The 23,461-nt window shown below is 38.8% G+C and overlaps 1 protein-coding gene across 5 annotated transcripts in view; it reads right to left on the bottom strand.

Moving 5' to 3' along the window:
- Positions 1-21,847, bottom strand: part of sonb (SON DNA and RNA binding protein b) — a 110,248-nt gene extending 88,401 nt beyond the window's left edge. For 2 of the 5 annotated variants that reach the window (XM_061977229.1, XM_061977259.1), the window contains exons 1-15: positions 21,387-21,592; positions 20,644-20,838; positions 20,319-20,350; positions 20,063-20,244; positions 19,841-19,947; positions 12,496-12,668; positions 12,111-12,378; positions 11,818-12,008; positions 11,505-11,657; positions 11,258-11,433; positions 8,377-8,511; positions 8,203-8,280; positions 7,938-8,123; positions 7,754-7,864; positions 4,145-4,261 (exon numbers count right to left, since the gene is read on the bottom strand). In XM_061977229.1, coding sequence (XP_061833213.1) covers positions 4,145-4,261; positions 7,754-7,864; positions 7,938-8,123; positions 8,203-8,280; positions 8,377-8,511; positions 11,258-11,433; positions 11,505-11,657; positions 11,818-12,008; positions 12,111-12,378; positions 12,496-12,668; positions 19,841-19,947; positions 20,063-20,244; positions 20,319-20,350; positions 20,644-20,838; positions 21,387-21,469 — 2,187 coding nt within the window. In that variant the 5' untranslated portion in view covers positions 21,470-21,592. Of the gene's footprint in view, positions 1-4,144; positions 4,262-7,753; positions 7,865-7,937; positions 8,124-8,202; positions 8,281-8,376; positions 8,512-11,257; positions 11,434-11,504; positions 11,658-11,817; positions 12,009-12,110; positions 12,379-12,495; positions 12,669-19,840; positions 19,948-20,062; positions 20,245-20,318; positions 20,351-20,643; positions 20,839-21,028; positions 21,353-21,386; positions 21,593-21,796 lie in introns of those variants that run through there. The other 3 variants (XM_061977237.1, XM_061977244.1, XM_061977253.1) reach the window with 3 other exon arrangements.
- Between the last annotated feature and the right edge of the window lie 1,614 nt (positions 21,848-23,461).

Raw genomic sequence — 23,461 nt, 5'->3', positions numbered from 1 at the left:
GTTCTATGGGGGCGGGTGAAGCGCTTCCTGTTCTATGGGGGCGGGTGCTTTCCTTGGCGGTTGCTTGCGTAGAAGAAGAAGCGCTTCCTGTTCTACCGGGAAAAAAGATGGCGGCTGTTTACCGAAGTTGCGAGATCGAAACTTTATGAAAATTAATCGTAATAAAGCGCACCGGGTTATAAGGCGCACTGTTAGCTTTTGAGAAAATTTGTAGTTTTTAGGTGCGCCTTATAGTGCGGAAAATACGGTACATATATATATATATATATATATATATATATATATATATATATATATATACATAAACGTGTGTATATATATATATATATATATACACATATACATATATATATATATATATATATATATATATATATATATATATATTTATATATAAATACGTATATGTATATATATATTAGGGCTGCAACAACTAATCGAATAAATTCGATTATAAAAATAGTTGGCGATTAATTTAGTCATCGATTTGTTGGATGTATGCTATGCGCATGCGCAGAGGCTACGTTTTTTTTTGTTTTTTTTAACTTTTATGTATAAACTGCAACATTTACAAACAGCTGAGAAACAATAATCAAAATATTAGGGGTGTAACGGTACGTGTATTTATATTGAACCGTTTCGGTACGGGGGTTTTGGTGCGGAAGTGTACCGAACGAGATTCCACACGAACATATTAAGTAGCGCACTACACGTTGTGTAAACAATACTCAGCCCCGACAGCTCCGCAAAAGATGACATGTCCGGTGAAAAGAGGATGTATGGTCAGTCTAAACGTAGCCCGTTAGCTGCTAGCATGTTAGCAAAAGAGGACGAGCAGCGATCGGTTTCACCGGACGTGAAACCGATCGCTGCAGGTCCTGACCATACGTCCTCTTTTCACCGGACATGTCATCTTTTGCGGGGCTGTCGGGCGGTGTTTCTCAAATGTCCGGCATTTTGAGTTAGGGTTGCGTGTATTTTCAATGTACGTTCAGGGTTAAGAAGGTTAAAAACACAACAAATTGTGCGTGCAGCAGCAATTGTGAGGGAGGGGGACAGACAAAGAGAGCTGTGATAAATGTGCATGCGTTGTCAGGCTCTGCTTTTTATCCATACATTTATCAGATTTAATTTTTTATTATCAGGGGTGTCAAAAGTTTGCATTTTTGTAACATTTTCCTTGTTTTATTTGGCAAGTTGAAAGAACATGGCGCCAGTATGCTGGTTTTTTTCCCAATAAAATACTGGAAAGGACAGAAATTTAGTTTGTCTCTTTTATCCGATTATTAATCGATTAATCAAAGTAATAATCGACAGATCAATCGATTATCAAATTAATCGTTAGTTGCAGCCCTAATATATATATATATATACATATGTATATATTAGGGCTGCAACAACTAATCGATTAAATCGATTATAAAAATAGTTGGCGATTAATTTAGTCATCGATTCGTTGGATCTATGCTATGCGCATGCGCAGAGGCTACGTTTTTTTTTTTTTTTTTTTTTTAACCTTTATTTATAAACTGCAACATTTACAAACAGCTGAGAAACAATAATCAAAATAATAGGGGTGTAACTGTACGTGTATTTGTATTGAACTGTTTCGGTACGAGGGTTTCGTTTCGGTGCAGAAGTGTGCCGAACGAGTTTCCACACGGACATATTAAATAGCGTACTGCACGTTGTGTAACCAATACTCAAAATGCCGGACATTTGAGGCATTTATGAAACTCCGCCCTGACAGCTCCACAAAAGAGGACATGTCCGGTGAAAAGAGGACGTATGGTCAGTCTATCCTAGCCCGTTAACTGCTAGCATGCTAGCAAAAGAGGACTAGCAGCGATCGGTTTCACCGGACGTGAATCCGATCGCTGCTAGCGAAGGTCCTGACCATACGTCCTCTTTTCACCGGACATGTCCTCTTTTGCGGGGCTGTCGGGCGGTGTTTCTTAAATGCCTCAAATGTCCGGCATTTTGAGTTAGGGTTGCGTGCATTTTCAATGTACGTTCAGGGTTAAGAAGGTTAAAAACACAACAAATTGTGCGTGCAGCAGCATTCGTGAGGGAGGGGGAGAGAGAGAGAGCGAGAGAGTTGTGATAAGCGTGCATGCGTCGTCAGGCTCTGCTTTTTATCGATACATTTATCACATTTAATTTTTTATTATCTATAGCAGGGGTGTCAAAAGTGTGCATTTTTGTAACATTTTCCTTGTTTTATTTGGCAAGTTGAAAGAATATATATATAAATATATATAAATATATATATATATATATATATATATATATATATATATATAAGTAAAGTAAAGTTAAAGTACCAATGATTGTTACACACACACACTAGGTGTGGTGAAATTTGTCCTCTGCATTTAACCCATCCCCTTGTTCACTCCCTGGGAGGTGAGGGGAGCAGTGGGCAGCAGCTTTGCCGCGCCCGGGAATCATTTTTGGTGATTTAAAAATGAATCACCAAACTCACGACCTACCGATCTCAGGGCGGACATTCTAACCACTAGGCCACTGAGTAGTATTTATATATATATATATATATATATATATATATATGTCTTAATAAGGTTATCCAAAAAATAGTGCTCGATACCGTAGTAGAGCGCAATATATGTATGTGTGGGGAAAAAAAATCACAAGACTATTTCATCTCTACAGGCCTGTTTCATGAGGGGGGGTACCCTCAATCATCAGGAGATTTAGTCAGATCATCTCCTGATGATTGAGGGTACCCCCCCTCATGAAACAGGCCTGTAGAGATGAAATAGTCTTGTGATTTTTTTTCCCCCACACATACATATATATATATATATATATATATATACACATACATATATATAGTATATATATATATATATACATATACAGTACAGGCCAAAAGTTTGGACACACCTTCTCATTCAATGCGTTTTCTTTTTTTTCATGACATTGTAGATTGCTACTGAAGGCATCAAAACTATGAATGAACACATGTGGAGTAATGTACTTAACAAAAAAAGGTGAAATAACTGAAAACATATTTGAAGCACATACTGTAAAACTTTAATCATGCCACCTTTGGCAAGGCATGTTTTAAAGCACTGCTGCAGCATGGCGTCATCTTAAATGATAGTTGTGAAGCTCAAATACCTTTATATTACGCTTAATGCACACTCTCTTTATTAACCAGTAAAATTGCCTTTATTTGCCATTTTTCCTCCACACACTGTTTCTGCTTGTGCCTTCAGTGAGTGTGTGGGCGCTGAAACACTCAACATGCTCCTCGGTTTTGCACGTCACCGCCGCACAGCAGCATGCGAATGAAAAAAAAATACTGGTATTTTTCAAAGGCAGTATACTACCATTTTCAATTCATTAGTACCGCTGCACTTTATTAGTACCGGTATACCGTACAATCCGAATACATACATTCAGTGTCACTGAGAAACTAGTTAACCCCTTAGTTCAAATAAAATCTCTTTCTTCTTCTACTCTCCGCTTTACTTGGGTAAAACTCCGCTCAAGTCTGCATGTAGCAGTGATATGAATGGTCCACTGCGTGAGAAGGGGGACTTACAAAACTATATTATACGTTATTAAGCATTTTGATGTATCATTAACAGCACAAAATAAAACAAAATATATACAAAAATGTTTTAAATAGAGAAAAATGTAAGTTATCGTTTTAGGAAACGTTTAGGGGCCCCTACAAATCTAGGGGCCACAGGTAACTTCCTGTTTGCTTAATGCTCAACGCCTGGGTCTGTGCACAGCTTACATTTTGAGTTGTCCTTGAGTTGAAAAAGTGATTTGTGGCATGCATGAAGTCAGCCTCGACACGCAACAAGAGAACAAATGCATATTTTTGCTAAGGAAAACAATAAAAATAGTAACACAGAGTGACTTTGGTTAAGTAACTTTAGTCAGATCACTGTTTTTTTAATGGTATCGCGTTAGATTACCTGTGACTGAAAAATTTGGACATATTCCTGGTTACAGGCATCACTGGTCCTGACAAATATAAAATATATTTTCAACACTGTTAGCTGCAGGTGTATAGCTACAATAATCATTAAGGACGTTGCTGGCCAACAGACAGGTTTCAAATGCGGAACAGTATTAACTTGACGCTATGCTATGCATCCATTACCTTCTTCAGCCAAGCCTGTGGTCCGCTGTTCGACAGTTCCTCCGTAGTGAGGACCTGGGCTCCAGTGGAACCAGTGAATAGACCAGGAATGGTGTTGGACTGCGCCCACAAATCCACCTAAGAGAGGAGAATTTAGGATGAGTTTAAAAAAAAGCATCTCTGTTGATACCATGATAACCCAAGATCGTTTAATTTGGCAATTTTACAGAAGTTATGGATGAAGAACAACACCCCTGTGAGTGTGTATTAGTGATGAGAATCAAAAACCGGTTGTTGTTCCCAGTGTTTCAATTCCTAAATCGATTCCTGTGGGCAAACGATGTCACCATGCTTCCCGCCTAAGAAGTAAACACGCAAAACTATATATATGTATATACATGCATATTTACATGTATACACACACATACTATATATATATATATATATATATATATACACACACATATATAAATATACATATATATATACACATATATGAATATACATATACACATATATATATACATACATTATATATAATGCATGTATATACAAGAGTTTTTTGTTGCCCTGATGTGGGATCTGAGCCGAGGATGTCGTTGTGGCTTGTGTAGCCCTTTAAGACACTCATGATTTAGGGCTATATAAGTAAACAATGATTGATTGATTGATTGATTGATATACATATATATATATATATATATATATATATATATACATATACAGTATATATATATATATATACACACACACACATTTATACTTATATACATATATACACACACACATATTTATACATATATATATATATATATATATATACACACACACACATATACAGTACATATATATACACACATATATACATATATATATACACACACACACATATATATACACACATATATATACATATACACACACACACATTGTATATGTATATATATATATATATATATATATATATATATGTATATATATATATATATATATATATATATATATATATATATATATATATATGGCAGCATGGTGTGCTACGTTGTGAGTGCATCTGCCTCACAATACAAAGGTTCTGAGTAGTCTTGGATTCAATCCCGGGCTTGGGATCTTTCTGTGTGGAGTTTGCATGTTCTCCCCGTGACTGCGTGGGTTCCCTCCGGGTACTCCGGCTTCCTCCCACCTTCAAAGACATGCACCTGGGGATAAGTTGATTGGCAACACTAAATTGGCCCTAGTGTGTGGATGTGAGTGTGAATGTTGTCTGTCTATCTGTGTTGGCCCTGCGATGAGGTGGCGACTTGTCCAGGGTGTACCCCGCCTTCCGCCCGATTGTAGCTGAGATAGGCTCCAGCGCCCCCCGCGACCCCAAAAGGGAATAAGCGGTAGGAAATGGATGGATGGATGGATATATATACACACACACACACACACACACACACACACACACACACACACGCATATATATATATATATATATATATATATATATATATATATATATATATATATATATATATATATATATATACATATATACATATATATATATATATATATATATATATATATATATATATATATATACATAAGTAAAAGTCGCACCGGCCGAAAAATGCATAATAAAGAAGGAAAAAAACATACATAAATCGCACTGGAGTATAAATCACATTTTTTGGAGAGGAGATTATATCATGATCTGTTTAAACCCAGTGCATTAATTGAGATAGTGATAAGATAAATAAATACAAAATTATCTTTTATAGGGTACTTTCATTGAAAAATAGCTATCCCCAATTGTGACCCCTAAATTTCAATTTATGAAAATATTGCTTAAAACATTTTGCAGATTTGTTTCAATGGTGTAATTTAAATGACCTTTATGATTAAGTTTAAACACAGGTTGAAAGACATAGATTTATTGTAGGTTTAATTTATAAATTAAGAAATAGTGCTCAAAAAATCATGTCTCTATTTTTATGTCACTACGAGTGGCGTGGCTGATTCTAGATTTAGGCCACACCCCTACATTTTTGACCAGGAAAAGTAATTTCATTTGTGCCCCTCATGGCTGCACGGTAAGTAACTTAATCCTCTATTTTCTAAATAGATGTGTTCCAAGTCTAGAAATCAGCGTGTATCTTGGCTGCATTCATCTTTCCTTCAATTGCAACCAGTCGTCCTGTTCCTGCAGCGGAAAAACACCCCCATAGCATGATGCTGCCACCACCATGTTTGACTGTTGGGATTGTATTGGGCAGGTGATGAGCAGTGCCTGGTTTTCTCCACACATAAGGCTTACAATTAACGGCAACAAGTTTAATCTTGGTCTCATCAGACCAGAGAAACTTATGTCCCATAGTCTGGGAGTCCTTCATGTGTTTTTTGGCAAACTCTGCGGGCTTTCATATGTGTTGCACTGACGAGAGGCTTCCGTCGGGCCACTCGTCCATAAAGCCCCGACTGGTGGAGGGCAGCAGTGATAGCTGACTTTGTGGTACTTTCTCCTATCTCCCTACTGCATCTCTGGAGCTCAGCCACAGTGATCTCCAAGGCTTTTCTCCCACAATTGCTCAGTTTGGCTGGATGGCCAGGTCTGGGAAGAGTTGTGGTGCTCCCAAACTTTGATAAGAGTTTAATTAGTTTGATAAAACACAGCTGTATTTTAATGAAGGAGCAGAATCATCTCAAGGAGGACCAGAAGAAATGGACAGCATGTGAATTAAATATGAGTGTCACAGCAAAGGGTCTGAAAATGTATGACAATGTGATATTTCAGTTTTTCTTTTTTAATAAATTGGCAAAAACGTCTACACTTCTGTTTTTTCTGTCATGATGGGGTGCTGAGTGTACATTAACGAGAAATCAAATTAACTTTTTTGATTTTAGCAAATGGCTGCAATGAAACAAAGAGTGAATAATTTAAAGGGGTCTAAATACTCTCTTGTCATTCATTCTTGTAGCTTAATTAAATAGTGTTGAAGCTAAGCGTCCATTGACTTCAATGGGGGAGCATAGATCGGGCAGTTCCACTGAAGTTAAACTAGACAGTCACTGGGTAAATGCTCAGCTTTTTCCCCACCCATCGGACGCTCACTGTCTATGGAAGTGTATGGAAAGTGGGCTTGGACTCGGCTGGCCGGGACACTAAGTTTCGCATGATGACTGAATGCTCTGTCTGAGGCTAAATTTATTTTTGATTGACAACAAAATGAGCGAACCCGCAATCTTGAAATATATACCTCTGCCATAGCATGTTTCAAGTTATTTGTGAAATCTAGCATCTGTACATTTTTTATCTGTTAATGGAGGCTATACTTGAGTTTAGAGTAGCTGAAAATGAGCTTCCTCTACTTGAAAGACCACCACTGTTCTTATATAAATAAACATAAGCCCACAAATGCAACATTTCAGCAAACATTTGAGTTTAGAAAAAAGCCACGAAAGTGTATTACAAATACAAAAACAAAAGCAGACACAGACCATCATATTCCCTGGGATATAATAAAGTCTACGTGCCTCTCTCTCGGTGTAGCTTTCTATCTAACTGTACTAGTGGAAAGGAATGATAGCGTTAGTGTGAAAGCTTATCTCTGAGCATTTAACAAAATGATTATAATCAAGATATACCTGCTCTTGGGCTCGGGTAAGCATGCAGATGGCACTGACATCAAGGGGGTTCTCCGTTAAGCGCCTCTGAGCTTTGATTCTCTCACTCACAGCCTGAGAGATGTCGACAGGCTACAAAGACATTTAGTAATAGGTGTCATTCATGCAAAATTTACAGACAAGAAACCCCTCAGTGTATCAGAACCTGTGGCGGTGGATCAGGGAAAACACTGTCGTGATTTGCTACCAGTGCTTCAGACTGTACAGGCAATGCTAGAGCGTTCAGAGTTTCACTGGTGCTCACTGTCGCCATGGGGATGGCAGCTTTTGCCTCCACTGATGTTTTGTCCACTGGAACCCAATCTCCATAGACATTTAGTGCCTTGCTCTCCTTGAAAGCACACACTTCATCAAATCACTCAATCCATAACACAAGGACAGTTTATTTTAAATGACCTCTAAATCTTTACCTTTTTACGGTGTTGAGATCCTGAAGACACTGGGAATTCTTTTGCCATGCCTGCAGCGGCTGGTCGTCCTGTGGTATTCTGGTAATGAAGATAGGGAAAATATAAGAATATTTCTATATTAAGTCAGAATATCAGAATATTTTAGGCTTGCATGTAATTTGTGGAATGTGTTACGTTAATGTTGAAGGTGATCGCTTTATGTTCACGCAGAAGCAATCCCCCACATGGTTTCCCGTCATCCTCCTCCACCAACACATGCGGTAATGCTTCCGGCAGCTCGCCTTTGCTGTCCACAATCATCTTGCACTTCTAAAGACACAAATATGGCAATTATGGACAAATATGTAACTGCTGATACAGATCAAACAAATATGTAAGACTAAAGCCTTAAATAACATTTAATGATGCTGTCCTGGCAAGGGATGGGTATTGTTTCCATTTAAACTGATTCTAGTACCAAATCAATACTTTTAAAACAGTGGCCTGCTGAAACAGTGCCCAAATCAGTAGTTAAGAAATGGAAAACATGTACATTTTGTAATTATTAACACTATTTTAATGGAACTTTGGGACATGTAGTTGAACAAACTTTTGATTGAAATATTTCAGTTATTCAAGGGGCTGTTTGCAACATAACTTTCCAATGTGTTTTAAGCATTGCAACCAACCTCTTATTGCTTTTAGCATGCAATGACCAAACTACGCAACATATGCACGGGCATTGTCATTGTGTTAACCCATGATAGCGATTTGAAAAAGCTAACGTAACCTATCATTAAATATGTAGCCAAGAATACTCCAAATTGTTAGTTGCTTCTCTCGGACTGCGTTTGTGTGTGTGCACGCGCTCCTAGTATGTACTGTAAGCGTGACGGGACGGCAGGAGTGACAGGCCTGAACGCCAAACAAATTCCTCAGACCAATTTTTGATGAAAATTTAACTGTAAGCAAGTTGCAAGCTCCAAGTAATACATTCAAAAAAGAAGAACAAAACTCCACAATATAGTCATAATTTTTGCACCAATACAGAAAATGGAGAACATACAAGTGTTGTATTGTTGTGGCTAGCTATGAAGGCTATTGGTTGGCGCTGTGTCAGTAGCTGTGTTATAAAGGCTGCTGTTGGAGTGTTAAGTTCGGCAATACATTTAAAAAGTGTCAGACTACGAGCTTTGTCGCAACGCTATATTATTTGCAAGACGCACAATATCACAGCCAAGCACTTGTTGCAGTTGGCTAAGTTTGCAATTATTTAGCACCAAATAGAGGCACCGATAGCTACCGTGTTTTTCGGAGTATAAGTCGCATCGGCCGAAAATGCATAATAAAGAAGGAAAAAAACATATATAAGTCGCACTTTTGGGGGAAATGTATTTGATAAAACCCATCACCAAGAATAGACATTTGAAACAACAGGCTGAATAAGTGTACGTTATATGATGCATAAATAACCAACTGAGAACGTCCCTGGTATGTTAACGTAACATATTATGGTAAAAGTCATTCAAATAACTATAACATATAGAACATGCTATACGTTTACCAAACAATCTGTCACTCTTAATCGCTAAATTCGATGAAATCTTATACATCTAGTTCAGTGGTTCTTAACCTTGTTGGAGGTACCGAACCCCACCAGTTTCATATGGGCATTCATCGAACCCTTCTTTAGTGAAAAAAATATATATATACCGTATTTTTCGGAGTATAAGTCGCACCGGCCGAAAATGCATAATAAAGAAGGAAAAAAACATATATAACTCGCACTGGAGTATAAGTCACATTTTTGGGGGAAATGTATTTAAGTTAAAGTTAAGTACCAATGATTGTCACACACACACTAGGTGGGGTGAAATGTGTCCTCTGCATTTGACCCATCCCCTGGGAGGTGAGGGGAGCAGTGGGCAGCAGCAGTGCCGCGCCCGGAAATCATTTTTGGTGATTTAACCCCCAATTCCAACCCTTGATTCTGAGTGCCAAGCAGGGAGGTAATGGGTCCCATTTTTAATAGTCTTTGGTATGATCTCAGGGCAGACACTCTAACCACTAGGCCACTGAGTAGATAGTATTTGATAAAACCCAACACCAAGAATAGACATTTGAAAGGCAATTTTAAATAAATAAAGAATAGTGAACAACAGGCTGAATAAGTATCGTTATATGAGGCATAAATAACCAACTGAGAACGTGCTTGGTATGTTAACGTAACATATTATGGTAAGAGTCATTCAAATAACTATAACATATAGAACATGCTATACGTTTACCAAACAATCTGTCACTCCTAATCGCTAAATCCCATGAAATCTTATACGTCTAGTCTCTTACGTGAATGAGCTAAATATTATTATTTGATATTTTACGGTAATGTGTTAATAATTTCACACATAAGTCGCTCCTAAGTATAAGTCGCACCCCTGGCCAAACTATGAAAAAAACTGCGACTTATAGTCCGAAAAATACGGTATATTTTTTTCAAATTCAAGATAAAGTTATATGTTTTTTTACTGGTGCACAAAATGAACCGTGTATGAACATCACCTTGTTCAAAGAACAAAACCAACAAAGTGCATGAACTCACGACAAATTACACACCTGCAAATCAGATGGAAAATTAGAGGGAACATTGTTTGGGGGTATCCATAGGGATAAGTTTTTATTTGCACGAAGAGTCGGGTGTGTCTTGACCTCCGCCGAACCCCTGAGGCCGACTCGCCGAACCCCTAGGGTTCGATCGAACCCATGTTAAGAACCACCGGTCTAGTCTCTTACGTGAATGAGCTAAATAATATTATTTGATATTTTACGGTAATGTGTTAATAATTTCACCCATAAGTCGCTACTGAGTATAAGTCGGCCAAACTATGAAAAAAACTGCGACTTAGTCCGAAAAATACGGTACTTCTTTTTTTTGGTCTGTTTAATATTGTTTAGGTTGGTGCCATTTTTGAACCTGGTTTTGGTTCTGCTTAGAACCCAATATTTGTTAATACTAACTACAAGATTTGTGAAGTGTGCATTTTTCAGAGTTAAATCTATAGATCCAGGGCCTTACATCAGTGAACTCTTTAATGCTGATGCTGTTAGCATGCTTCACTACTTTCTTTTTCACTTCCTCAAAAGCAGCATTTATGGGCTGAGCAAGGTTTGCACCAGGTTTGTTGATAATGGTTTGCAGCGGCAATAGTGAGGACAGGGTACCAATGTTGGACAAGGCAGCGGTCATGGTGGCTGTAAAAGAGACACAGTCAATTATGTACAGTTGCTGTAGTGTTAATGTTTCCTTTCATTATTATTCATACCTGCTGTCATACTGGCCATAGCAGCATTCATCGCCATGTTTGGCAATGCCAACGGCAGCATTGAGGTTCTAAGGCTGGAGGGGATGGACATACCTGCTTTGGCACACATGGCAGCTGCATTGGCCTTGGCAATTTCCAACAGCTGCTCCTTTCCTAAAGAAAACCAAAAAAACAAAGTACATTACAGTAGTACTTATTTATGTGTAGGAAAATAGTCCCTTTCCACTGCGCTAATTGTAGGCTGCAGTTAATAAGACAAACTGCAGTACAATTGACTGGTCGGGAACAAAATACTGGAAGAATAATATCCGACCTAGGTCACTGATTTTTTGAGGGCTGCTGGCAGCTGTGCGATGTTTGCAAGTGGGGGACCTTTTTTTGCGCAGGATAAGCACAGGCGAGTGGCTTGGCTCTCGTTTCCAGCGGTCCCTCTGGCTGTAGGTAGTCTGCCATCCCCCATCTCGTGACGTACAACATGACCTCCGTGACTGTCGGCTTCTGGACCTGCATGGACCATATTTAGTTCCGCTTACCTCACATTACTTATTAGATATAAAATATTTCTTAAAAAACAGTAACATTGGAAAATAATTCAATGGATTTGACCTTGACCGATAACTCTTTCTCCTTGGGGAGCTTCTGGATCTAGCCCTCTTCCTGAGGGTCCTTGAAGGGGACCTAGATTTTTTCTGCCTGATCACTGTATTTCCTTCTTTACTCCTTAGTGTCGTGGTGGTATTAAGCTTCATCGTTGTAGGGGATTTTCTCTCAGGGGCTGAGACGTACTCTGAGCCTTTTAGCTGTGGGACAATGTACTCACCAATACCTTGCAACTCAACAGATGGGCTTAGCAGGGACCCAGATGCAGGACAATCTGCAGTGGTAGCACAAAATAATATTGTTTTTAGTGTGAGCATAAAAGCACTGTAGGGCAGAGCTACCAGAAGAACCGAGAAACATTTATTTTCATAAAGTGGAAAGAATAATATACCATTCCAACATGAACTTTCTCTTGTTGTCCCTGCTGGCTGGTGACTGTGGTCCAGTCTCTGCAGTTCCGCTTTGTTTCCACCTTTAGGACTGTGCGACAGATGCTGGCTATCTTTTGAGATATTTTTTTTAAACTCTGTAGACGGGTCCAAACTATTTCTGCTGTCTAAGGACCTATTCAAAGACATACAAAATAAGGAAGTAACGGTGGAAGGAATGAGATTATTGACACCTGCCCTTTCAATGGTAATAGTATTATTAGCCATTACTTTATCAATGAGCATGATTTGCCCCTTTGTATATTAGAGTACATTCTAAAGAAATTCACTCCACAGTGTACCCATTTTTTTTTAATATATTGGAGATGTACAGTAATTGTTCAATAAATAATTAGGAGCCAAAACCTAGTAAGACAGTAATGCCTATGTTAAGTTTATAAGTACGTATATCCAGCCTTTTGTAGGGGGAAACTTTCTCTGGTCATTCCCAAAAAAAAAAAGTCTAGAAACCGGAAGTAACCGATACACCCATAAAAATGTCTACGTTTGATGAACGGCTCACTCCTACCCCGTTACCTTGACATTGACATAATTTTTCACTAATGGAATAATTAAAAGTGCTATAGCTGAGATAGGCTCCAACGCCCCCCGCAACCCCGAAGGGAATAAGCGGTAGAAAATGGATGGATGGATGGATGGATAATTATAATTGCAAAATAAGTGTTCTAATTAGATTAATTTAATCTCCAGAACCCTTTCTCTTCAATTGCCGGTTCCTTAGTAACATAAAACAACAAAAACGCACAGTCCAGTTTAAGCCCGAAATATGCCTCACGCAATTTTTTTTATTTTAAAGATAAAACAGCATAGGTACTCATCACCAATGAACAGTGTTTTGAAAACTACTTTTAAAAAGTAATTAATTATAGTTACTCGTTAGTTTACCAAACAAGTAACTGAATTACTAATGGAATTATCCTTTAATGAACATAAATAATTACTAGGGAAAGTAATTAATATGGTACTTAAAACAATGTTTAAAATGTTCAAATATATGGCATATGCAGTTGTGTGTGTGCCTTTAAAAGGTGGTGGTGCCTGTTGCCAAGTGACATCTGACGTCAGCAAGAGCGTGGTCAGAGCGGCATTTTAGCTCAGTTGGGTTTGCTGACAGTGACAGCAGCTCTGTTGAATCTTTTCACTGGATTGTTTTACCTCCGGTTAATAGAGATTGAATGCGTTTCGAAGGCATTCATATCTTCTTGTCCAAATTGTAAGATTGCAAGCTTGTCAATACAATCATTGATTTGTTGTTCATCATTTATAGTTATAATAGTAGTGTGTGCATGTGTATTATACATCTTGTTTGCAGTGTGATGTTGCCTCCTTCTTTCTTTTAGATATCAAATTTGTTTTAGTGTGGTCCTGATTGTTACTTTCACTCCTAGTAATAAATAATAATAAAATTAGAATATCATGGAAAAGCTAATTTATTTCCATAATTTCATTCAAAACGTTAAACTTCCATTGAATTTTAGATTCAAGGCCCACAACCTAAACGATTTTAAGTATTTAGTTGTCGACCTATACGACCGCTGCTGCAGTTCGCTCCGTCTTTGTCTTTTGTCTTTGTTCGCTTTGTACTTTTTATACTTTTACATTTACTCTACATTTACTTTTTATCTAGTCGTGCCCTTCTAATCATGCAGTTTAGAAGTGTTTTGTTCGTCCTACTGACAGTGGGGACACTACAGAAGAGGTCAGACGTAGCACAACAGTGGAGAGGCTCCTTTATCTACACCAGGGAACAGTTGTTAGCGACACCAGTTGTTAGCATCTAGCAAACGGACCCGGCGCTAACTAACCAGATCCCAGAGGAGCTAAAAAGGACTTATGGAGGTACTCGTGTCTGTCGAGGGAAAGGGAAACGTTCGAGACAGAAGAGGGCTGAAGCGAGGTGGGAGAGAAGGAGATATAAACCATATCTTCCTTCCATCGTCATGGGTAACGGGCAGTCTCTAGCAAATAAAATGGATGAGCAGTCGGTGCTTGCCGGTAGTCAGAAAGAATATCGTGAGTGTAGCCTAATGTGCTTTACTGAGATGTGGCTGCACGACAATGTTCCGGATAGTAACGTCTCTATAAACAGGTTTCAAACGGTGTGCGCTGACCGGGACCGAACCAACGGCAAGCGGAAAGGAGGGTGGCTTGCTTTGTTTATTAATAAGAAATATTGTCATCCCGGTCATATCACAATAAAAGAGCGCCACTGTGAGCCGAATATAGAGATGTTAGCTGTAGGATGCAGACCATATTATTTGCCCAGGGAGATTCCGCATGTTATCATGATAGCAGTATACATTCCCCCCTCTGCTAACGCTGCAGCTGCGAGTGACGTCATCCACAGCTCGATAGCCAGACTCCAAACCAAGCACCCGAAAGCTCTCATCCTCATCTCGGGGGGTTTTAACCATGTTACTGTGGACAAATCACTACCCAACTTCACCCAATATGTCAGCTGCCACACCAGAGGAAATAAGATCCTGGACCTGCTGTACGCGAACATCAAGGATGTGTATAGCCCCATACCACTACCAGAGCTGAGCCGGTCAGACCACAACCTTGTTTACCTCAACCCCTGTTATGTGCCTCTGGTCAAAAGACAGCCTGTGACCAAAAAAACAGTGAGAAGGTGGTCAGAGGGGGTCCAAGAGACACTACAGGGCTGTTTTGAGGTAACTGACTGGCAGGTGCTCATGGAGCCTCATGGAGAGGACATTGACGGGCTCACAGAGTGAATCACAGACTATATCAACTTCTGTGTTGACTCAAATGTTCCATCAAGGACGGTCACCTGCTACCCAAACAACAAGTCTGCGCCCCACAGCTGTGTGGTGTGCTTCAGCACATCTTCAACATGAGCCTTAAGCTGCAGAAAGTCCCCACACTGTGGAAAACCTCATGCGTGGTCCCCATCCCCAAGTACACGCGACCCAGCACGTCGAAGGACTACAGGCCGGTGGCTCTAACCTCCCATATCATGAAGACCATGGAGAGGTTGGTCCTGGAACAACTCCGCCCGACGATCAAGCCCCACCTGGATCCACTCCAGTTCGCCTACCAGCCCCGACTGGGAGTGGAGGACGCAGTCATCTACCTGCTGAACCGAGCCCACACCCACCTAGACAAGCCTGCGAGCAGTGTGAGGGTCATGTTTTTTTACTTCTCCAGTGCGTTCAATACCATACGGCCTGGGCTACTGGGTATGAGGTTAGAGACGATGCAGGTGGAGGCCCCCTTGGTGTCCTGGGTTGATGATAACCTGACTGACAGACCACAGTACGTGCGACTGCAGGACTGTGTGTCTGACAGGCTGGTCAGCAACACCGGGGCCCCGCAGGCACAGTCCTCTCCCCCTTCCTCTTCACCATCTACACCACCGATTTCCACTATCAGTCAGAGTCCTGCCACCTTCAGAAGTTTTCTGATGACTCTGCGATAGTGGGGTGTATTGAGGATGGTGATGATGAGGAATACAGGGCACTGGTGGAGGACTTTGTCACATGGTGTAGAAAGAACCACCTCCAGCTCAATGTGACGAAGACCAAGGAGCTGGTTGTGGACCTTGGAAGGAGGAGTACTCCGGCGACCCCTGTTTCCATCAGGGGACTCGATGTGGACATGGTTGTGGATTATAAATACCTCGGAGTACACATCGACAACAAGCTGAATGGGTCAAAATACGCTGAGGCACTCTACAAGAAGGGACAGAGCCGCCTTTACTTCCTCAGGAGGCTAGGATCCTTCAACGTCTGTACAAAAATGATGAAGCTGTTCTACGAGTCGGTGGTGGCGGGCGCCTTCTTGTACGCCGTGGCCTCCTGGGGCAGTGGACTGAGAGCGAGGGACGCAAACAGACTGGACAAGCTGGTAAAGAAGGCCAGTAAAGTGGTGGGAGTGCAGCTAGACTCTCTGGCGGTGGTGTCAGAGAAGAGAAGTCTAGCAAAGCTCCTAGACATTATTGACAACATGTCCCACCCACTACACTTGGACCTGGCGGAGAGAAGGAGCACGTTCAGTGGAAGGTTCAGACTCCCAAAATGCAACACGGAACGACACAGGAGGTCTTTCATACTGACAGCCATCAAACTGTATAATGCATATGTTCCTTCTTGACCGCACTTCAATGTACAATATATGTATAATATATTTATATTATTCACATGTGAATAATACTGTATACTATTTATTGTGAGCAAACTGTGGTGCTGAATTTCCCCCAGGGATCAATAAAGTACTTTCTATTCTATTCTATGACATTCAAATTTTTTGGAAAGGTCTGTATATTTCCTGCATTGAACTTTCTGTGTTTCTAACACTTGTCATGTTGACATAAAACCATAAAAAAGTAGTATGCCACATGACATCAAGCGTATTGGTAACATAAATGAATATAATTAGACTACTCCTTACTAGTAAAAGTAACAGCGTTAATAACACCATTATTATATAACGCTATTATTACAAACACTGCTAATGAATGACAATGTGATTGATTGAACTATTGGGATTGCAGTCAAAGGCTAGCCTTTTAGCCGCTCTTACATCTGTTGTGGGGCCTCCCCCGGCTCACTCAAAATTGGCAAAACGGTGGTAGGACCGTAAACTGCTTTGCAAGCCACTGGGTCATCCTGGCCAGCTTATCTGACAAGGTGTTTTTCCAAGCTGCCTCTACATAATCAACACTATGTGCCTGCTGTAGTAGTCTACTCCAGTAATGATTTCAGACTATATATTAACTTTTGTTTACCTCGCTGGAAGTTTTGATGTTGAATTTCAACACAGTTGGTTGTCAAAACTACACTAGCTACAGCTAACAATAAACACTGGCACTGCCTTCTTAAACAATGTCACGCTGCTTATAATTTGTAGATGATAATGACTTTCGATCATATATAAGCTTGAGTTCACTTTGCTGTACATTTTGAGGCATTTTTTTTTAAAGACCCTATACACTACTGTAGTAGTGGTTAACACACAACACTGCCACCATTCTGCATTGAAGTCACATCATTAAGCGTTATGTAGCTAGTTTGCTTGCTAAAAACAATTAGCGGTGAAACGAATGATCGATACATTGATACATCAATTCATATTCTTAAATTTAGTAAAATGAAATAAGAATGAAATAAGTAAAATAAGTATAATGATCTGTGCTCTGCAAGTATACCTTCCAAGAGATTGGTATCGATCAAATATAGTTTCATAAGGGAATGGATTGATACTAGAAATGCACGGCAAAATTGGTATGAAGTTTAGTACATGTAATAATAAAGATATTTAAATGTTAAGTCTATTTTCTCGTCTGTGGCGTCATCAAAACAAAAATGCCGGATATATACGGCGGTCGAGAAAGGTCAGAACAAACGCAAACGCCGCAAGACAATAGTAATCTGTGACATGTGTGTCTATGTGCTTTTAAGGGAAGGTGCTGTTGTTTGTGACGTGTACAAGAGTGGTAGTGTGCAAGAAGTCCCGCAAGTTTTTGTGTGTCTGTGTGCTCAGTACTTAAACATAAATTGTGGCGAACAGTATTAATGTGTGTTTTGACTATCTGAGTTTGTTACCGCTTGCTAAACCGTCTGAGACAAGAGTGTATCCCCGACTGTCTCTCCTTCCCAAACCAGGCATTTCAATATCATAAATTTCAGCTAAAGCGCGATTGCAAAAGCCACAATAAATAGAAATGACACAACCCAATAATAAAGCCATAGCTCAACTTTAAACCATAGAAGACGCGGCCGAAACAATGGAAGTGACAGCAGTGCATGTTATCGCGACCCACCGACTCCCGGAACACAAGGAGAAATCCTTTGATGAAAAACAAATAAAAAGAAGAGATGGATCAAGAAGGCTATGGAAATTACAAAGCGAGGGACCAATGCCTTTAATAAGTTTGGGGGGGCTTATATGTTTCTGCGCTCCTGGGACGCTGTCCTTCATTGGCGATGCGAGGGTGGAGAACAGATACTGTACGGCCGGGTCGGGGAACTTTATTTAGCAGGTAAATCTATTCTTAAAATGTTGGTTACTGTACTTCTATTGAAAATATCTTTAATGCTTAAAATGTGAGCAGGAAATGTTTCCTTCTGTTAATTCAACCTAAAGTGTTGGTTGCACTTTCTTCAAATAAGATGTGAATTTATTGGCAATTAATTGCTGTTTTCTTGCTTGTTTGTGTCCGTAATTAATTTATACATAATTCCCTTACAAGAAATAACAGGAAAATAGGAAACTAATCCTACAATGTCCAGTATCCAGTAGACATGTCCGATAATATCGGCCTGCCAATATTATCGGCCGATAAATGCATTAAAATGTAATATCGGAAAATATCGGTATCGCTTTTTTTAATTATCGGTATAGTTTTTTTATTTTACTTTTTTTTATTAAATCAACATAAAAAACACAAGATACACTTACAATTAGTGCACCAACCAAAAAAAACCTCCTCCTCCACTCATTCACACAAAAGGGTTGTTTCTTTCTGTTATTAATATTCTGGTTCCTACATTATATATCAATATAGTCTGCAAGGGATACAGTCCGTAAGCACACATGGTTGTGCGTGCTGCTGGTCCACTAATAGTACTAACCTTAAACAGTTATTTTTACTCATTTTCATTAATTACTGGTTTCTATGTAACTGTTTTTATATTGTTTTACTTTCTTTTTTATTCAAGAAAATGTTTTTAATTTATTTATCTTATTATATTTTATACATTTTTTATTTTATTTATCTTCACCATACCTGATTGTCCAAATTAGGCACAATAATGTGTTAATTCCACGACTGTATATATATATATCAGTATCTGTAATTAAAGAGTTGGACAATATCGGAATATCGGATATCGGCAAAAAGCCATTATCGGACATCCCTAGTATCCAGTATTTATTTCACAGTCACACTGTTTTGTTTTGCTAAAAAGTTACTGAATCGATTTTAACTCACTGTATTATTTTGTATTGTATTTTCTTAAAAAAAAAAAAAAGCCCTGAATAGTATTACAAATATCGAATCGAATCACTGTTAAAATTAATGGTTACACCCCTAGTTTAAATAATTTCTAACTTAGGGTGAATGAGGTGTTTTCTGTAGAACAAACAAAATTATAAAACTATTTTTGACCACAAGTAAGAACACTTGCAAGGTCGCAAATGCTAAATCACAAATATGCTAGGACCTACTGGAAACCTCTGACCGGAATTGTATGTCTCACTCAGTAACTGTACCCGGTGCTGTGACCTTATGAAGGAGATCGTGAACAAGATCTGGATTTTTACCTGCAAGGTCGAGAGGTCCACCTCTCTAAACCGGAATGTGAACAGTTAGAATATGAACGGGACTGGCTCCACCTATTGTCATCTGCTTTTTGTTTAATGGAACTGTCCTGAAAGATACAAAAGAAAGGTAATTTTTTTCTTCAATTTTTGGCCGTCAAGAAGTATTCTGTCAAATGACTACTGTATATTACATCACCATTTTTATTTTTTTTATTCTTTTACCTGTTTTGGAATGATATCAGGCAGCTGCTCATGTTGCCTTGACAATAAACGTTCCTCAGTTTTAGTCCCTCGTTCCTTTGTGTCAAAATCAGAGGAGTTTTCTCGTCCCTCAAGTTTGTGCCTCTTCTTCTTCCTCCTCCGTCCTGTTTTGTGCTTGTGACTTATGGAGCTACTATCATCATCTTGAAAAACAGGTCAACAGCCAGTGCTAAGATAATTTACATTTCTGATTTTATATCAGAAGGAGAATGCTTACCCTGCTGCTCAGTGACTGTCGAGGATCTTATTCTGATGAAAAATGGGGACAGATTTGCAAACATTTAAATGTAGTAATAAAGCAGAAGTAAGGCTCAGATGGGTTTGTGCCAGGGTTCCACTGACATGTGTAATTTATTTGATTATCTATTCGACAATTATATACATGTGCGGACTATTATATAAATTATTCCATTAAAGTAGGTGAAACAGACTATCAAGTATTAACCACAGCAAATGTACCATGGCAAACCAATGAAAAAGTGGTTATTTTGAGATCAAACGTCAGCACGATAAGAAATCTAAATATTGGTGTACTGTCTTACCTGGAGGGAGATTGTGTTTGTGCGTCCAATCTTTCCATAGAAAGATTTCTTTCTTTTTCCTCCTTCTCTCTGTTCCTTTTCTTCTTCTTACTTTTATGTTTTTTGTGTTTCTTGTGTTTCTTCTGTGAACTCCTGCCATCAATCTTTTCGTCTCCTGAGACCATTTCACTACATGAATCAGCATGTGCAGCACAGCTATAACAGTAAATATGAATATATAAATAAAAAAACACGTTCAAATCAAATGAATAGTACACAATAGCCACATTAACATAATCTCCACAGATAGTTCTGTTTGATTTTAATTTGACACAATCCGGAAGGTAATAATTTGACAACATTTCAATCGTACATCATCCTCACATAAATGTACAGCGGTAAATACCATTGTAAACGTCTCGCATTAAGAAGCAGTGCAGGTCTATAACATTGTAAACCAAAATCAGTTATTCAAAAATATTTGTATTTTTTTGACAATGCCGAAGTAAACATAATCATCAGCACCGTCTTGTATATAACAGTTGGAGCTTTAAAGACATAACATATGACTCAACCCGCCAAACAACTAGCCGTTAGCCACATCACTCAGCGAACACTGTACGATCTATGTGTTGATTACGTTTAAGTAGGATCAACTAACGTAAATATTGTTAAACAGTCACGTTTACCGTCGTAATACTGAAAGCCTATCACGTTTAGACAAGAATAGCTAAGGTGCATGCAAAAAAAGAATCATATCATACGTTGTGTCCACATTCTGGTGTTCAAATTCTCTGATTTTATTCCAAATAAAATCTTGGAAGATTTGCTCGATATTAGCTGCCATTTTAAAGTGTGTCGCTGGATGTCCGTCTAGGAACTGTGTTGCGCAGTTGAGGTTCCGGTGTTCTTCTTTCAGTCACAACTATAGACTAGCTGTTGTCACTACGCGATCGGTACCGGAAGACATTCGGTCCATGCCTACACGAAAACAACGTCACTTCCTAAACTTGCATTTTTTTCACAACGGACCATGCAACGTCATTTTCAGTGATATTTAAATGTTTAAGGAATAGGAGTGTAACTGAGGGTTTATAAATGTCATCAATACTGTATGAAACTACAAAATAATAAACACGGAGTCTCCAGTTTACACGAGGACCACTTTATTTACCTTCTTTCAAAAACCTCCGCTCCACTCCAACGTGTCATGACTTCCGCTCCAAGCGCCTTCAAAATAAGAGCTCAGGGCATATACTGTATAACAGCGTATAACAGGAACTTAACATCACAAAGAGGAAAGCCCATAAAAATAGGTTACAGGAGTAAAATAGAACAAGAATATAAACACGAACAAAGGTTGGATTAAAAAAACATAGGATATTATTGCCACATTTTCAACAACTTTCACTTTTCTGTTATTGCAATTAATGACGCACGGGGACGCCACCGACTCCCATCGTTCGAGGTGTGTTTGATATACTTAGATTTTTTTTTAAAAATGTTGATTTTTTTTAAACAATGCACTTATTGTAACTTAAATCCATATCTGTGGCATGACCAAAAATAGACCTTTAAATGATCAGTTTTGTGTTGTAATTTGATGTAAATAAAGTAGCAAAAATAGATGGATTTATTTCCCGTTCAAGGGTGCTGAGCACATCGTTCAGGTTTCTGTACGGTTTCAATATAAATAAAAACGTTTCAATATAAAACGCTGTTTTAGTTTGTTTTGTACGTATTATTTTATATGATGGTGTTATTCAAATAAAGAATACAAAAGAAAACAGTAGTAACAGTGACGGCATGCACGAAAATAACTCGTAAAACCAGTTGATGGAAGAGACATAGTCTTCACGCATGCATGGACCGATTGTTTCTTCTGGTATCGATCGTAGTAGTGACAGCAATGTCACAATTCTGCCCTTTGCACTGATTTGTGAGGTGCTGACAGCATCGAAGTATGCGAAGGCTGTCCCAATTCAAAAAGCTCAAAGTGTCATTCGAATGCCAACTTTGAAAAATGACACTCAAAATATGTATTGTTCACGAAAGTAAAATATTTAGCGCAAACAGCTGGATTGCATATAACGTCATACCCGTTTTTGTTCTTCGCAGCTTAATTCACATGATGGTCAAGCAGCTATTGAGTGTAGCATTAAAACAAGTGAGAGTGAGTGTAAAGTTTGAGCAGAAAATGCCGCATTGCTGTTCTGTTCTTGGGTATTCCAGCCATTCGATAGGAAATAGCTTTCATAGAGTCCAGAAAGAAGGTAATCAAGTTAATAAAGTCAGGGGAAAAACCAAAGTGCGTCAAAGGAAATGGCTCTTAAAATAGCACTTAACATCTTGTGGAAAACAATCGGATCATGCTCGTGTCTGCAGCGATCACTTTGTAAAATGTTTTTTTTTTTGAACATTTGATTTGTTTAAGAAACTTTGGTAACACTTTAGTATGGGAAACATATTATGTTAATAAGCAACTAATTAATGGTGAATATGTTCCCCATACTAAGGTGTTACCGAAACTTTCTTTGTTACAATCAAGTTTATTCTTTACTATCGTAGTAGTGTTTGATAGCAGAATTAAACGTAAGGAAAGGACAAGAGATCCCATTAGTTTGAGTTATTTTGTGTGGTTGCTATGCCTACATATAACTACATAGATCTGGTTTTACAAATAAACTAACACCATGTTAAGTTCTAGAAACCACATTATTGCGTCTTTGGTGATACATGTTAGCATCAAGAAAATATCCTTAATAGTAATAAACTAGATGAATAAATCTCTCGCACCTGCCGCCTCTCACTCCGCTGTGCACCTACGGACACGCTCACA

This window comes from Nerophis lumbriciformis, linkage group LG01, assembly GCF_033978685.3.
Source record: "Nerophis lumbriciformis linkage group LG01, RoL_Nlum_v2.1, whole genome shotgun sequence".
NCBI classification, from domain to species: Eukaryota; Metazoa; Chordata; class Actinopteri; order Syngnathiformes; family Syngnathidae; genus Nerophis; species Nerophis lumbriciformis.
The sequence above is the reverse complement of the archived record's forward strand: the minus strand, read 5'-3'. Positions and strand labels throughout refer to the sequence as shown.